Genomic DNA, 17,474 nt, shown 5'->3' with positions numbered 1-17,474 from the left:
AAAATTGTATGGTCTTAAAGGTATACAGTGGGGTTCTAGGTTTTGAGATCTGCTTCTCATCCATCATATCAAGGGTCCATGCTCTCAACATGACTTAGCACTGATCAAGTCAACATCCGTCACTTGGCTGAGGCAGTGTCTGTCACTTTCTTCGCTGTAAGTGCCTCCTTTTCCCCACCTTTCCATACTGAAGTCTTTCAAAGGAAGTCACCATGTAAAACCCACACATTTCAGGAGTGGGAAGTTAAGACCCACCTTCTTGAGAGTGTAGCTTTATATAAATTAGTTGCAGTTCTTCCATACAGATGTTATATCCCATACTTATTTATTTATTCACTGTTCATCAGTTTGGATGATAATCTAAAACTGCACTACTGCCCAGATTGTTCTGTCTTTGGCCTGTGGAACTCTTTGTTGGCTCCTGTGTGACTTTGACATTCTCTCATGAGAATGTGTTTTGAGCACTTGTTTCCTTTCTGAAAAGTAAGATGCTCCAGGCTCATCTAGTATTTTCCTTGCCCTGGCCCTGGAAGCAGCCATTTCTGGAAAGAGGTCTGATTCCTTTTATTGGAGCATGCTGTTAGAAACCAAAGGCCAAGGGCTCACTGGGGTGTTATCGCTTCTAGCCCCTATAATGAACGGGAAAATATAAGTATGTATACCAAACCATGTGTATACATATACTTATAATCTATCTATCTATATCTTTCCTCTCTCCCTCCCTTTCTCTCTCTATTCAAAACAGAAGTTCATACTGATATCTCCGACTCTAATCCAGTCCACATCAATCATTCTGGCTTCCTCTTTTGCTTATCTGTAACCTCCATTTCCAAGAATGAGAAATTTGGCTCCTAACATCTATTATCCAATGTTCCATCCTGTTTACAAGTATACCAGTTTCAGGATTAACTCCTAACCCCATGTAATACCACACATTTTTATTCTTCTGTTCCTTTTCACTTTTCCTTCCACCGGTTATTCATCCTTCCCCCCAAAAGGAAGAGATTTGATCCAACCCAAATGTCGGTGCTGATTAGCAAGAGAGTAAGGATCTTCTTTTGTGGGCTTCCCAGGTGGCTCAGTGGTAAAGAAGCCACCTGCCAATGCAGGAGACACAGGCTGGATCCCTGGTTCAGAAAGAGCCCCTAGAGAAGGAAACGGCAAGCCACTCCAGTATTCTTGCTTGGGAAATCCCATGGCCAGAGGAGCCTGGCAGGCTACAGTCCATGGGGTCCCAAGAGTCGTATATGACTTAGTGCCTAAACAACTGCAACAAGAAGGATCTCCTTTAGATGACTGAAGACAAGGAGAGCCACCGGCTTTCCTAGAAACTGTTAGCCAGTTTCATCAGCAACGGCTCATAGCGCCAGTTCCCTCTGACCTTATTGTCTACTTGGTTCTGTGCCCAGAATTGCATGTACGCCCCTGTCTGACAGCATATTTTTTAAGTCACTTTCGTGAGAGAGAGGCCTCACGGAAGGGTAGGAAATAGAGTTAAATGTTCCCCCAATGCTGCCCTAATGTTTCTTTGCTGTGTGTTCTGTAGCTTTTAAAGAGGAAGGTGGCAGAATTATAGTGGAAATGTAAAAAAAACTGTAATAGAAATAAAATTAATATATTTATATATGGTGATAATATTATGTAAGCATAATAATTTACAAAGGGACGAAGAAGATAGCCTAGAAGCCATATTTTAAGGAAATAAACATTGGTTTGCTTGTTTTCTTACTTCCTTAGGTTCTTGATTTTTTTTTTTCAGAGACAAAGACCAGCCAATATTTTTTATTATACAGAAAAACAAGCAATAGGAAGCTGCTCTACAAAATGGTCCCTCAATCTCCACAAACACAAGCAAAAGTCATTGTGCCTCTGTGCTAGCCTGTAAACACTTCTTAGAAATAATTTAGCTGGTCAATGTTTCTTACTGCCACAAAAATCTCATGTAATTCACAGCATTGCTTCACCACCCAACATATACCATTCCATAACTCTTATAGCTTCCAGACTATTATTTACCCCAAATTCCTGATTATTAGAAACACGCCAATGATCAGCACCTAGAAAAGACACAGACTACAGTGGACATGTATAAAATACCTTCAAAGGCACCAGTGACCATTGGATTGAGTTCTTGATTTTTAAATGTCAAATATTTTTGTACAGTGCCCATTTAATAGATATATTCTTTGATACAGTCAAATCACTATGAGTAGTATTGTGTGTACTTAGTACAACAGAGAATTATCAGCATTTTTCTTAAAATCACATATGATTTCTCTTTGTTTTTATTATTATTTGGCTTCAAAAATGTATTCTCATTAACCTTCAGATATGTAAGGATTTCAGGGGACAGTTGAGGCCATCTTCACCACTTGTTTTCTCATAGAGTGGCTATCACTTTCTTTATAATCGGTCCCCAGGAATTCTTTTATTGAGGTTCTTTTCTAAGTGTTCTTTCACCTATGAAATTTGTGAGGTGGAATGCTCTGCCACACTTGTCTCACTTTCTCAATGACTGAAATAATTGTGTGGAGAAAAATCAGAAATGAGTATCTGGAATATCAGAGAACTATCAAGTATTATAAAAAGTATGACACAGTCTCATATTAAATAGTTTCATTTTTCTAAGAATCCTTGTCATTCCGTTCTCAAATATCAAAGAAAAGATTCTCCCAAGTCTAGAATTTAATGTGTATGATAATTATCTAGCTTCATTTATTTTTTGCTTCTGTGATCACATTAGTACTGGGATTGTCTAATTGATAAATTTCTGTTTAAATGAAAGAGAAAACCTTCATGTATTTTCTGGATCTTACTGGTTGGTGTGGGCAAGTTCTGTTAGGAATGGACTGACTTTGGTTGGGAAGATAGACTGAGGTGTGTCATTTGAATTGTCTACATTCAAAGAGCTAATGACTGGTTTTAAAAATATTTAAATAATATTTAAATTATTTTATAATGTTGATTTTCATTGTGAAAAAGGAAAACCTGATGAATGTTAGGTCCCTCTTCATAACACTTAAGTCAGTCAAAATTAACATTTAAGACAGGAAATTCAGACTTTCATCTGGGGTTTACCTGGAGATTTGTTTTTATCTGTGGGTAAATGCCAAACTCACTAGACTTGTTGTAAAAACAATTTTAGAAAGTTTCAAGTCAACTTTAATGGCACACTGGCCCAAAAGAAAAATAGTAGAATGATCAGTGGTCCTGGCAGTATCGTAAGTGTTTGGGGAAAAGAAGGGAGTCAAATTTCCGTTCATATGACTCCAAAGCAGGTGACAGTCCCCTTCATGTTCATAACTGAAGAGAAATACCATGGCAGTGTGGCCAACTATGCCAATATATGGTTCCTAATTGTAAGTGTGGTTTACTGTAATTGCCCGATAATTACAAAATTATGGGTGGATTCTTGCAGTCAGGAAAAAGATATATGTGTGTGAACTGTGCTGTGGTCATTGGCCCAGGACACTGCCCTGGCACTTTCCAGGGCAGAGATAAAGACTAAAACTGTAATTGCAAAATGAAGAAAGGTATGGCAGTTAATGTCTCATGTAGCTATGAATTTAAGACCTTCATTTTTCATTTTTCAACTACCTCATTCAATCTCCCTATCTGTCACATTCTGTCACCTAAGGAATTATTTAATTTTTGTTTTCATTTGGTTTTCTTTTCAGGAGAAAAAAAATAGATTATTCCTTAGTGGTTCAGATCAAAAGCAGAATTTTGATGGCGTGTCAGGGTTGTAGGTTTAGAGAAAACGAGAACTAAATGTGTGTCTATAGCCACAGAGGTGAATTGGAGATGGTAGCTTTAGTTCCCATGTTTGTAGTAGCCCTTTTATATTTCACAACATTTAAGTTGTTTCAAAATTGAATCTTCAGCATAAAGTCTCCATGAAGAAGAAATATCATACACTCAGTTTTTCCCTGGTTTTGCTCCTAGTTTAAGGAAAGCAGTTGGACAGGAGTGAAAGTGAAGTAAATAAGGATTTTACTTTTAAACTCTGACTTAGCTTTACGATTAGTCTGACCCATCTCTCTCCCTGCCTGCTGCACTGTGGCCAGCATGGGATCATTTACAAAAGACTCAGTCACTGCAATTCTTGCGTTTCTGCCTGAGATTAGAGTCGACGTTCCGAGTGGGAAGAATAGGATTTATCATTCTTGTTTGGAAGGAGCACTCATAAGGATTTATGTGTTGGTGTGTACTGATTATCTCTTCTCACTTAGTTTAAGATTTTCCTGGTTTGTGGTATGTCAGGTGATTTTTGATTGAAGCTTCAACATTTTTGTGTTAGATTAGACTGTAACTTTATTGAAACCCTTTGTTTTAACTGGCTTTGTTTGACACTTCTCCAGGCAAGGAGGCAAAGGGGGCTGCCTCACTACTGCCAGGAGGTTAAAAACCCAGGTTCAGCCCTTCATTCTTTCTTGGTATCTCATGGCAGAAACAGGGAGAGGGGTCTTCATTACTCTGGGCATAGTTCAATTTCCAGATCCCCACGTGGTCTCTAGTGACACCATAGTGGACGGAGGTTGTCTTGTTCCTCTGGGCAGTGGTTTGGTGTGATCCCAGTTTGGGGAGGGAGGGAGAAGAAGAGATGCCTCGTGACTGGGTGTGGGTGGAAGTCCAGGCTCCAGTGTGGTCTCCAGACACTGTAGACGATGCTTTGTTATAGCTGGCATGCAGAAAGGCTCCGGCTCTCTACTTGGTCCTCTCTGACACCACTCTCTGAGGGGTGTTGGACTCCTCATTAGAGCTTTGTGAGACATCTGATCTCCCCACTCAGCCTTTGTTGGCTTGGGTGGTCATAGTTTCTTCTGTGGTGTTTGTCTGGAGTTGGAGCAGTTCTCGTCTAAAAGTTCTCTGTTTTGCTAGCCTGTCCCTTTTGGCTCGTTGACTAGAGGGAGCAGGCTGTTTGTTGAGGCTTTATTGGTCTGTGCTTGTTGGTGTTTTCAGGTTGGTGACCACTTCAGCTGCAAGTCGGGAATACATGAGACTAAAAGAAAACGCAGGGATCTTACCTCCGTGTTGTTTCTTAGGTCTTGAGGTCCCAAGCTGGTCTACTTTCTTTTCAGCTTGTTAATCTATTCATGGTTGATTTTTTTTTTTTTTTGGTTACCCCACACAGCATACAGGATATTAGTTTCCTGACCGGGAATCGAACCCCCTGCAGTGGAAGCATGGAGTCTTAACCGCTGGACCACCAGGGAAAGTCCCTCATGTTTGTTTTATATATAGCATCCAGGGTATCTTTTAGTTGTATTTAGCAGGAGAAATAGTAAAAAGTAAGTCTATTCCATTTCCTAGAAGCAGAGGTTCTTGCCATTCAATTTTTGTTTTATTTATCCTAGTATTTCCTAATATTTTATTTTGAAAGTTTTGAAGATGGGAGAATTATACAACTAATCACCACACATCCACCACCTAGATTCAACACTTAGCTACATTTTACTATATTATATATTTATCCATCTCCATTCTATCCATCAATTTATTATTTTTGATGAACATCAGTATACTTCATCGCTATCAGCATGCATGCCATTAATTGGACTTTACTATTTATGGTTTTTTAAAGGTAGATTTTACATAAAGTGAAATACACAATATCATAAATACTGTTTGATGGGTTTTGTATGCACGCACGAGAAGTCGCTTCAGTCGTGCCTGACTCTGCAACCCGGTGAACTCTAGCCCTCAAGGCTCCTTTGTCCATGGGATTCTCCAGGCAAGAATCCTGGAGTGGGTTGCCTTGCCCTCCTCCAGGGGATCTTCCCAACCCAGAGATCGAACCCACATCTCCTGCATTGGCAGGTGGGTTCCTGGCCACTGGTGCCACCTGGGAAACACGTGTTTTGTATAGTCCATCCTTTACTGAGATAATTTCTAGCACCCCAGGAAGATGCCTCAGATCTCTTCTCAGTTAATTCCTACCTCCATCTCACTCCAGGAAACAACATCTGTTCTGATTGTTTTCTTCTTTCTTTTCTCCAAAATTCATTTTGCCTTTTTAAAAAAACTTCATAGAAATAAAACCACACAGCACATATTCTTTTGTGTGTCACTTTTTCTTTTTTTCAGCACAGTGTTTCTGAGATGCATTCATGTTGTAGGTACCAATAACTCCTTTTAAAAAAATTGCTAAGTGCTATTTCATTGCATGAAAAATACCATCATTTATTCATTCTGAGTTGCTTCCAGTTTTTTGTCACTAAAATTTGATTGTTGGGGTAATATAAATTATCACCATCTTCTTTCAGTTATGAATGTAGTACAAGGCAACATAAAGTTCAGGGCCTTTCTTCTGGTTGACAAAAAGATTGAGGCACATAAAAATGCATTCTATTACCTAAAACATCCACCTCCTTCACATATTTCTTGTCATTTGTGATAGCTATCAGTTTATTTGAAGCTAAAAATTTTTTTGGTAATAGAAGCAAAAGAGTTTTGGTGTGGTAAAATTTAAAATTTAGCTTCTCAGCATTAAATTTTATTTTGTGAAGGAAAAAAGCCTGGTTTCAACTACATCATGACTGTCATATTCATTACTGAAAATGCCAAATTAGGCCCTGGAAGAACATCCTGTTTCACTTACAGTACTCTGCTGCTGCTGCTGCTGCTAAGTCGCTTCAGTCGTGTCCGACTCTGTGCGACCCCGTAGATGGCAGCCCACCAGGCTCCCCCGTCCCTGGGATTCTCCAGGCAAGAACACTGGAGTGGGTTGTCATTTCCTTCTCCAATGCATGAAAGTGAAAAGTGAAAGTGAAGTCGCTCAGGCGTGTTTGACTCCTGGCGACCCCATGGACCTCAGCCTACCAGGCTCCTCCGTCCATAGGACTTTCCAGGCAATACTCTACTTCTGCACAAAAATATAGATGTAGTTGTTACAGATGGATTCAGCTGTGTTTCTCAGACCCTTACTTATCTGGCCTTAACTTTTATGTAAGTCATTTGCTTCTTTTCTGTTACCTCCAAATGAGTATCTAAGGGACTATAATTTCTGAGTGATTGATTTATTGATTGATATTAGAGGAGAGCTCTACCAGCAGGGAAATGGGGCAAAATACACTTTATGTGAAATTCCAGTTAAAGTGGGTATGCTTACTTTGAACAATGCAGGAAGAAATAGATGATGTTGTTTCAAACTTTTATTTTAGCTTTTCTCTGACTTGACTTTTCTTTCTACAGTTGATGGACTGGACAAAGCTTCTATAGCAAACTCAGATGGCCCAACAGCAGGCTCCCAAACACCTCCCTTCAAGAGAAAGGGGAAACTCTCCACCATTGGTAAAATTTTTAAACCTTGGAAATGGAGGAAAAAGAAGACGAGTGACAAATTTAGAGAAACATCAGCAGGTATGAATATCATAACTTTATTAAAGGATAAATTGTTAAATTTTCCAACAGGTAAAACATTGTATTTTGCAGATTTTTTTTTCTGGGAAAAAATTAATCTGTATTTGAAATGAAATTATTTCATTTAAGGGTGATACAACTTAAGGTTCTGATTTGTCTTCTTTTTCTATTCACTTTGGCTTTTTAACATAGTCTTGTTTTTAAATACGTACTAGTAAATTCATATAAAAATTAATGTGTAGGGAGAGGAAGACGAAATGGAAAATTAGAAGTGGAAATATTATTTGTCGGTATTATAGCTGCAAGTATCCATTTACATATATATACATTCTATTATCTCTGTCTGCTTAGTTCCATTAGCATGATCCTATTTGTTAATTAAGAATTTTTAAAATGTCTTTCAAATGTACTTGTTCTGTGGGCAAAATTTAAATGTCTGTATGAAAAAGAAATGTTGCTATATTTATTAATTTTAAATTTCTATCATGTCCTTAGGACAAATAAATGGTGTGTGTGAAAACACAGGTGTGAAAACTTTTTATTGGTACTTTATTTTGTGGGTTTGTTAAGCCTTAACAATTACATTATTTAGTGCCTTTCATATGGACTCATGGATGAACTTGGCTTTAAATCTCAGGCCAGAATTAAGCTTGATTTAAACAAGTGTACAATATCAGTGGTATTGTTTAAGGTAGAAAGACATTTTATCTCTTGGTGTAAGTTCAGCTTTTTCCATGTTTGTTGTCTAAAATAATCCCTTCATCAAAAATTCCTCACTGCCCCAGAATCTAGTATCATCCATGGATTACAGAGCATGTCTTACCAGTCTGTGCGGAGATAAGAGCTGGCCTTTAGTTCTAGAGCTGTGAAATGAAATGGAAAACACCACCAATAGCACAAGGGTGTAAGACAGAGACACCAGGGCTTCCTAAACAAAATTGTCTCTGCTGCATCTACAGCTGTATCATTTCTTTGAGCATTTCATATTTAAAAAGGAGTAATGATATGTCCATCTAGTCAAGGCTATGGTTTTTCCAGTGGTCATGTATGGATGTGAGAGTTGGACTGTGAAGAAAGCTGAGTGCCGAAGAATTGATGCTTTTGAACTGTGGTGTTGGAGAAGACTCTTGAGAGTCCCTTGGACTGCAAGGAGATCCAACCAGTCCATTCTAAAGGAGATCAGTGGGTGTTCTTTGGAAGGAATGATGCTAAAGCTGAAGCTCCAGTACTTTGGCCACCTCATGTGAAGAGTTGACTCATTGGAAAAGACTCTGATGCTGGTAGGGTTTGGGGGCAGGAGGAAAAGGGGACGACAGAGGATGAGATGGCTGGATGGCATCACCAACTCAATGGACGTGAGTTTGAGTGAACTCCGGGAGTTGGTGATGGACAGGGAGGCCTGGTGTGCTGCAATTCATGGGGTTGCAAAGAGTTGGACACGACTGAGCGACTGAACTGAACTGAATGATACTATTTCTGGTATTTGTTTTAAAATAATCCTGGAGGGGAGGGAAGGATAGATGAAAGACGATCAGCCATAAGTTGGTAATTATTTAAGCTGGGAGATAGGTGTATGGAGTTTATTATTCTCCTATCTCTATTTGTGGGTATTGGAAAGTTTCTGTAAGAAAAAGACAGGCAAAGAAAAAAGACTTGTCTTAGGGGCAATAATAATAGCTTGCTTATTGAATTCTCTTCAGCTCCTAATTGGCTTCTTGGGTTAGGAGCAGTGGGAGTGATGCACTGAGCCTGGTGCTAAGGCAGGATTTCTGGATTCTAGTTGAGTCCTTGCCACCAAGATGCCGTGTAACCTTGAACAAGTTAGATCAGAGTTGAATGAGTTGAATGCTAATGTGCTTTCAGTCCCAGATTCTGTTGTGGGGCCTTGACTCCTTCGAACTCCTGTCTGGGCATCTTGTTCTGCCTTGTTCTTCAGTTGTAGATGGAATTACACTGGCCTTCTTAAGTACATCCCTCTCAAGTTTTCCTAAGCATTAGGGGAATCTGGCTTTTCAAGTTACCATGGAAACCCAAGATGGAAGTAAGGCTCTGGACAGTAGCAGTAAGAAGACATTGAAAAGAGGTGATGGACATCTCTTCAGTTGTCTCTCTTACCCTTTTCCTGTATCTCATCTGCTAACTTCTCTCCCTAAAGCAGAAACAGTTACAAAGGACTGCCCTTCATCTTTTTTTGTCACCTCTTTTTATTTATTTTAATAGTTGGGAGGCTGTAACATTTCTACCAACCCAGAATATTTAAGAAAAGTCAATTTAAACAGCACTAAGTGTTACTTTATATTATCCCATATTTATTGAGGATACCCTATCCATCTTTGTATTGTTTCCTTTTCAGATTCACACAGGATTTTATATAAGTTGAGCACCAAGAAGTTGTTTATGAATATGCTATTTCTAGTTCCTAAGACTAATGGCACCCCACTCCAGTATTCTTGCCTGGAAAATCCCATGGATGGAGGAGCCTGCTGGGCTGCAGTCCATGGGGTTGCTAAGAGTTGGACACGACTGAGCGACTTCCCTTTCACTTTTCACTTTCACACATTGGAGAAGGAAATGGCAACCCACTCCAGTGTTCTTGCCTGGAGAATCCCCGGGACGGGGGAGCCTCGTGGGCTGCCATCTTTGGGGTCGCACAGAGTCGGACATGACTGAAGTGACTTAGCAAGAAGACTACTGAATTACATTAAAAACCCGAGAAAGTTATTAGATACCTCACTGGGTTGTTTTTTGTATTTGCATAAAATTGTGACATAACAGAGTGAAAACAAGCCAAGTAGATGTATTAATAATTCACTGTGAATTTTTCTGCTGCATTTACTCACATCATTTGTTTTTAAACCCATATTATTACTGATATTTGGCTCGAATTTCCTAAGATGTTATAAAGTGGCCCAAGAATTTTGCTGTCACCTTATATATAAACATATGTATATATACATAGGTTTATTTTAAGGCTTCAATTTCTGCTGAGCTTTATGGAATGTATTAGTAAAGCCTAAAATAAAGGGTGGAACAAAATGGTGTAACATGCTTTTTTCACATTGAGGGAAGATGTCACATTTAGAGGAAGACTGATGCATTTGGAAATAATAAGAGAAAGGTGTTCTCTTCTTTCATACATTGTCTCAAGCAGTGAAATCTAGGGGTCTGGATATGACTGAGGCCATCTGCAGTCAAAGATCACCTTACGCAAGATCTACAGTATTTGGGGATATGAAAGAAGATTAATTTCTTCCAAGAAAAGTAACTCTTCTTTGTTTTGCTTTCTTCTAAACTCTTGGCTTTAGAGTCATAAGAATGTGAATCTTACTGTCTTCCTTTACACAGAGATTATTACCACTTTTCCTAGTCTGGGTGTCTGCTGTAGGAATTTTCTAAAATTAATTTTTATTGGAGTACAGTTGCTTTACAATGTTGCATTAGTTTCTGCTGTGCAGCAGAGTTTTGTGTGTATATATATCAGTCATACATATATATATATATCCTCTCTTTCTTTGGATTTCCTTCCCATTTAGGTTGCCACAGAGCATTGAGTAGAGCTCCCTGTGCTATACAGTAGGTTCTCATTAGTTATCAGTTTTATACATAGTAGTGTATATATGTCAATCTCATATAGTGTATATATCCCAATCTCAAATTCATCCTACCTCCCTTCCCTTCTTAGTAGCGTTATGTTTGTTATCCACATCTATGTCTCATTTCTGCTTTGCAAATAAGTTCATCTGTACCATTTTTCTGGATTCCACGTATAAGTGATATTACACAATATTTGCTTTTCTCTTTCTGACTTACTTCACCCTGTATGATAGTGTCTAGGTCCATCCATGTCTCTGCAAAGGTACAATTTTGTTGCTTTTTATGGCAGAGTAATATTCCATTGTCTATATGTACCACACCTTCTTTATCCATTCCCCTATTAATGGGTGGAATTTTAATTGGTGGTAGGTAGGATGCAACACTGATTTATTAATTCCATGGTAATAAATGTCATTGTTCTCACACGTTTGTGGCAGTGGAAGTTAAGAAAGGTCCTGTCTTCTGCCTGCTTGATCATCCTTGAGTCAGATTAGATTTGGAAGGCTGTCTTGTCCTCTTAAGGCAGGCTGGGCCTATGCCCTGACTTCAAGTTCTCTGGGCTTGTTTTATAGCAGAAATTGACTTGTGTCTTCAGTTCTATTTGGAACGATCTGTAGGCTGTTCAGTTTTATGGAAGAATAGTCTTTGTCTATTTACTCTCCCTCAGTGATTCTTTCCTTCACTTTTCATCTCCTGAGTGAAAGGACCCTTCTTGGGTCCCACCTAAGCTCTGTCCCTTCCCTATCTTTAGAACGCGCAGTCTCGTTTACACTTTTCCCCTACATAATCATTTCTTTCCCTTTTTTGGGGGAGGGGAGTAGGTAGTAGTAGCTGAGGTTCCTCCCTGCTTTCATCTCCCCAAAGCTGACAATACAAACAAGCCCCCTATCTAAACATGGCTGTTCCTCTTCTGCATGGCTGTTTATGACCAAGACCAAACGTCTTGAAAATCGAGCCTTTTTCTCTGCTTCTGCTTCCTCCACAATATCGCTTTCCATCTGCTGTCTGCCCCTGCACCCAGCACTTACTCCATCCACGCCTCCCAATCCTGACAGTCAGTGTTACTCTCATTTTCATCCATCTCATTCTCCACAATTGTGCCTTTACTGGTGTGCCTTTCTTCTTTTACAAAACAGCTCTTACTGACTTTCAAAAGATGCCTTTATTTTGGTTGTCTTTGACTTTTCTTTCTCTTTTGTCCCCTCTCTTCCCCTTCCTATTTCCCCTAAACCCATGGGAGAGGTTTGGTACGTGTCTCAGCCCTTCTCTTTCTGTGAACGTACCCTTCCTCACCCCACTCTCTTCTCAGTGTGCACATCTCTCAAACCCAGGTTCCAACACAGGCCCAGGCACATTGACCCAAGTACCTGATGGGCAGCAGTGCCTGAGGCCCACGTGTTAACTCAAAATCCATTCATGTGGTCTATATGGTTCTATCCATACATTAAAAAGATGGTACATGCCAGGCATCAATTAATTTCCTTCCGGATGTCAATTTTTTAATTAAAAGAAAATCAGATATTTTTGTGAGACTTTTCTTTTAAGAAACATGCATCAGATTTTGCTTTCACACAGTCAGGGGAGACACTGAGTTAAGTTGGACTGTAAGATTGCAGAGTTAGACTGAGAAGTTTTTACAGTGAGATATTTTGATGTATGAGAGCAGTGCTGTGAATATCTGCTGTATGCCCCATGGTTAGAAGAGAGGGTCTGTGGACCTCTGACCACATTCAATTCTTCCTCAAACTTCTGAGTGATGGGTCAGGTGCCTGGAGTAGTAACCATCTAATTCCATTCCTCCCTAAAGGTGTCGCAAGATTTGAACAGAGTATGAGATACCAACAATAATCTTTTACGAGAATGATTCTTCAATACTGTTTAAGGCAATGGCACCAGAGATCTTACAACTTGATTCTTTATTCTCTTCAACACATATCCACAGTTAATGCTTAATATTGGCTTAACATCTAAAATGTCTTCACTTTAATATCTTTACTTTTCCATGAGAGTTGGACCATAAAGAAGGCTGAGTGCCAAGGAATTGATGCCTTTGAGTTGTGGTTCTGGAGAAGACTCTTGAGAGTCCCTTGGACTGCAAGGAGATCAAACCAGTCAATCCTAAAAGAAATCAACCCTGAATAGTCATTAGAAGGACTATTGTTGAAGCTGAAGCTCCAACACTTTGACCACCTGATGTGAAGACCTGACTCATTGGAAAAGACCCTGATGCTGGGAAATACTGAAGGCAAAAGGAGAAGAGCGTGGCAGAGGATGAGATGGTTAGATAGCATCATTGTATCAATGGACATGTATCTAAGCAAGCTCCAGGAGATAGTGAAAGACAGGGAAGCCTGGCGTGCTGCAGTCCATGGGGTCACAAAGAGTCAGACACGACTTAGCAACTAAACAGCAACAGCAAACTTCTACATTCAGGAATACTTCTGTGTTTTGGGATGGTATTAAAATACGATTTCAGGAATAGAAACAAATTATTTTTAGTGAAGCGAGGTAGAAAATTTAAAGTTCACTTGGCAGCAGTAGCGGTCACCAGAAGGTTTCATTATGCTGCTGCTGCTGCTGCTAAGTCGCTTCAGTTGTGTCCGACTCTGTGCGACCCCATAGACGGCAGCCCACCAGGCTCCTCCGTCCCTGGGATTCTCCAGGCAAGAACACTGGAGTGGGTTGCCATTTCCTTCTCCAATGCATGAAAGTGAAAAGTGAAAGTGAAGTCGCTCAAGCGTGTCTGACTCCTAGCGACCCCACGGACTGCAGCCCACCAGGCTCCTCTATCCATGGGATTTTCATTATGCTAGCCCTACTTATTTCTATCTGTTAACTTCAACTTTGGTTTTAGAGAGGAAAGGGATGATATCTGCTCTGAATGAGCACAGAGAGGGAGGAGACGGGGAGGGGGAAAGTTCTGTGTATAAATGCTTTCCAAACCAAAGCAGATCCCTCGCGTTCCCCAATCTGGCTTTCTTCAGCATCCAGACTTTGACCATGGAGTTCTTTGATCTGTCCTTGCCTGTTGCTGTGTTCTACATTCTTTCAGGTCCTAAACCTGTGATTTATTTGATTTCTTTCCCCTTGTGCAGGTCTCTACTCTTGGCCTTTCTTTCGGTTTCTCCGTTATCTGGTCCTTATCACTGAAGGTCTCAATTATTGCAGGTTGCCTCTTTGCTCTACTTATGTGTGAGCCATCCTGGCTCTAAAAAGCTGTGGAATGCTAGAGGAGGCAGGGAGAGGCTGGGTTCTGGCATTAAGCCTGCCTATTGGAGAAGGCAATGGCACCCCACTCCAGTACTCTTGCCTGGAAACTCCCATGGACAGAGGAGCCTGGTAGGCTGGAGTCTGTGGAGTCGCTAAGAGTCAGACACGACTGAGCGACTTCACTTTCACTTTTCACTTTCATGCATTGGAGAAGGAAATGGCAACCCACTCCAGTGTTCTTGCCTGGAGAATCCCAGGGACGGGGGAGCCTGGTGGGCTGCCGTCTATGGGATCGCACAGAGTTGGACACGACTGAAGCGACTTAGCAGCAGCAGCAGCAGCATAGGAGGAGAACCTGACCCAGCTGGTGAGGCTGACAGAGAAGATTCAGGATGGTGCAGGCTGTCAGGAACCCTAGAGTAATCAGAACAGTGTTCAGGTCTCAGATCAGCAAATAGAGCAATGGGTCTTTCACAACGAAATGGCTCGTGCTCCACCAGGAAGGGTAACATAACAGCACCCAGTGAGTGAGGCTGGGCCGTGCAGGCAAGCCTTAGGAGCCAGTGTGTTCTTTATTTACATGGTAGCATTCATGGGCAGATGGTGCCGGAACCAAAAAGACTCAAACAGGCCTCACCACCCCCACTTTTTTTTTTTTTTTTTTAAGGAACCAAGCAATAGTGTAGGTAATTAGGACAGGAAGTTATCAAAGGATTCAGGACAGAAACTCACTGTTTGAAGTGGAACACAGGGGATAGGTCTGCAAGAGTGGCCTCCTTAGATGCCACACCTTAGATACTGGAGCTCCTCTTAACTACAAGGACACAGCCCAAGAGTTGGGTGGCCCGAGAGATGAGGGATTATTGTGGATTTGGGACTAGGTGGGGAAATCTCTCCCTACCCTCCCTGATCATCTTGTGTACCACTATTGGAACTCTGCCTCACGTGGAACTTTGGTCCTTTGCTTCTTGCTCAACAAGTGTGACTGACTCCACATTATTTCCTGACTGAATTCCAGCCTCTTCAGCTCTTCTCAGTGTAATTCAAAAAGACCTTTCCTGCCTTATCTTTCTGCTATTAGTCGTTTGCTTTGGACTTCCGTCCCCTCAGGTCCCTCACTGAGCGTGCCCTGAGCCTCCGTGTCCCCAGCCCTTTCTTCTTGCTCTTCCCTCTTTCTCTGAGCACCGTCCTCCTACAGCTGCACCTGGGGAAAAGCCAGACCTGCAAGGGTCCCAACCTACCTCTTCTTTCCATAAGATATTCTTGTCCTTGATTGAGCATCATCTAGTAGGAACCTCACCTCTTGTACTTATCCTTCTGTTAGGACGTGTGGACTTGGACTTCTTTCCTGGTTTAGGTGTCTGCTACCAATTTACTATGTAAATTATTTAAAGGAGGCGACTCTTTCACTCATCTTTGCCCCACTTCCTGTGCTTTACATGGTAATTTGAACATGGTATGTACTCTTAAAATATGCCTTGAGTTGGTTATTTATTGACTATCCACTATAGCGGAAACAGTCCTAGGTGCTTTAGGACTTTATAAAAGAAATTGAAAAAATGTCATGTAGAAGGATGACAATAAATTAAAATACAAACCAAAAGCATGTATGCACAATTGCAACTATGTACAACTATTAAAAAGCCAATAAAATAACTAGGGGAAATTTTATCTTTTTATCCTTATTTTAAAAGTTACACTCCTAAATGAAGAAAATCAAGACAGTTTATTTTCATTATAATTGTGACTTTTATTTGTGTTGCTGGTAATGGAGAGGGAATGCCTGTCTTAATTTTCAGATAACATTGTTGCAAATTATCAGCCTTCTAGGAGTCAGGGGCTTGCCTTGTGGCTCAAATGGTAAGGAGTCCACCTGCAATGTGGAAGGACTCCCTGGGTTTGATCCCTGGGTCGGAAAGATCCCCTGAAGAGGGAATGGCAACCCAGTCCAGTATTCTTGCCTGGAGAATCCCATGGACAGAAGAGCCTGGTAGGGTACAGTCCATGGGGTCACAAAGAATCGGACACGACTGAGCAACTGAGCGGCAGCAGCTAGGAGTCAGAGTAATTTGCTCAAAGTCATCTGGTAAAAACTTCAATTTACTAAAGGTAGTCTCACTCCCTGGTAATATAATGGCTCTGTTTTTATTGCATGCTATATGTGCCAGGTTCTGCTATAAAAACTTTATTCCAGTTAACTCACTTAATTCTCAAAGGTTATGCAGTTTAAGTGCTGCTATTTTCCCAGTTTTACTGATGAGGACACTAAGGCCAGAACATTCAAATGACTTACCCAAGGAAACACACCTAGCAGGAGGCAGAAGCAGTAATTGAACTCAAGCAATATGGTGCTACAGCCAAAAATCTGTACCATTACACTGTGTGGCCTCTATGGAAGATAACTTCGTGTTCAGACCAGTAAGGATTGATCACTGAAGGATGATCCTAATTCCTGCATATGCTTCTGATACTGGAGCTTTTGCTTTAAGAAGGATTTGGTCTAAAGAATTATTTTGGTTCTACTTGCCTAGCCTGATTTCAGGCTGTGTACACAGAAAAATGGTTGGCAAGGATCAAAATTATGTTTGGTTCAGTTAAGATACTGTTTTTTGTTGTCATAGAGGCATAATGTTGCTTATGGTGTTTACTTCCTATATCTAGAAGATAGGGCAAAATTAGAAGATTTTCCTGGGGTGATATTTGTTCAGGACTGGTCTGGTTGCATGAATAAATGACAGAATTTTGATTTTATGTCTTGTTCCACTAAGAAGATGGAATTGCCTTCATGGATCATTCACTCTCACGTCATATTGGAGGAAGCGAGGAGACTCTCTCACTTTTCCCAACAAACAGCAGCAGAAAGAAGTTACATAGCTCACAAAGACCATACAACACATCCTGGTCCATGTAGGTAGGGCCCCTTGCTTACATGCTAGACAATACTCTTGCCTTCTTAATGGACGTTATTGAGCATCTACATCTGTTAAATGTCAGGCACTGTTGCAAACTCTTGTGATACAGCAGGAACAAAAGAGACAAACCAACTTCTCTCATGGGATGTACATTCTAGCAGGAGCAGGAGGCAGAGAGTAAACTCAGTACATTACATGGTGTATTATAACATGAGAGGGGAAAAGAGAAAGCAAAGATGAGGAATGTGGGAAGGAAGTTTCAGTTTAAAATGAGGTTGTCAGGGACTTCCCTGGTGATCCAATGGTTAGGACTCTGTGCTTCCACTGCAAGGAACTTGGTTTGATCCCTGGTTGGGAAACTGACATCCCACAAGTCTCCCCATGCAGCAAAAAAAA

At 40.6% G+C, this 17,474-nt stretch overlaps 1 protein-coding gene across 3 annotated transcripts in view; it reads left to right on the top strand.

Annotated features, from left to right (window-relative positions):
* Positions 1-17,474, top strand: part of PHACTR2 (phosphatase and actin regulator 2) — a 297,414-nt gene that overhangs the window by 187,030 nt on the left and 92,910 nt on the right. For all 3 annotated transcript variants that reach the window (XM_025294444.3, XM_025294442.3, XM_006075193.4), the window contains exon 2: positions 7,195-7,362. In XM_025294444.3, the coding sequence (XP_025150229.3) occupies positions 7,195-7,362 (168 nt within the window). The remainder of the gene's footprint in view (positions 1-7,194; positions 7,363-17,474) is intronic.

The sequence above is a fragment of the Bubalus bubalis genome, chromosome 10 (assembly GCF_019923935.1).
Source record: "Bubalus bubalis isolate 160015118507 breed Murrah chromosome 10, NDDB_SH_1, whole genome shotgun sequence".
NCBI lineage: Eukaryota > Metazoa > Chordata > Mammalia > Artiodactyla > Bovidae > Bubalus > Bubalus bubalis.
Note: the sequence above shows the minus strand (reverse complement) of the source record. Positions and strands in the feature narration are given on the sequence as shown.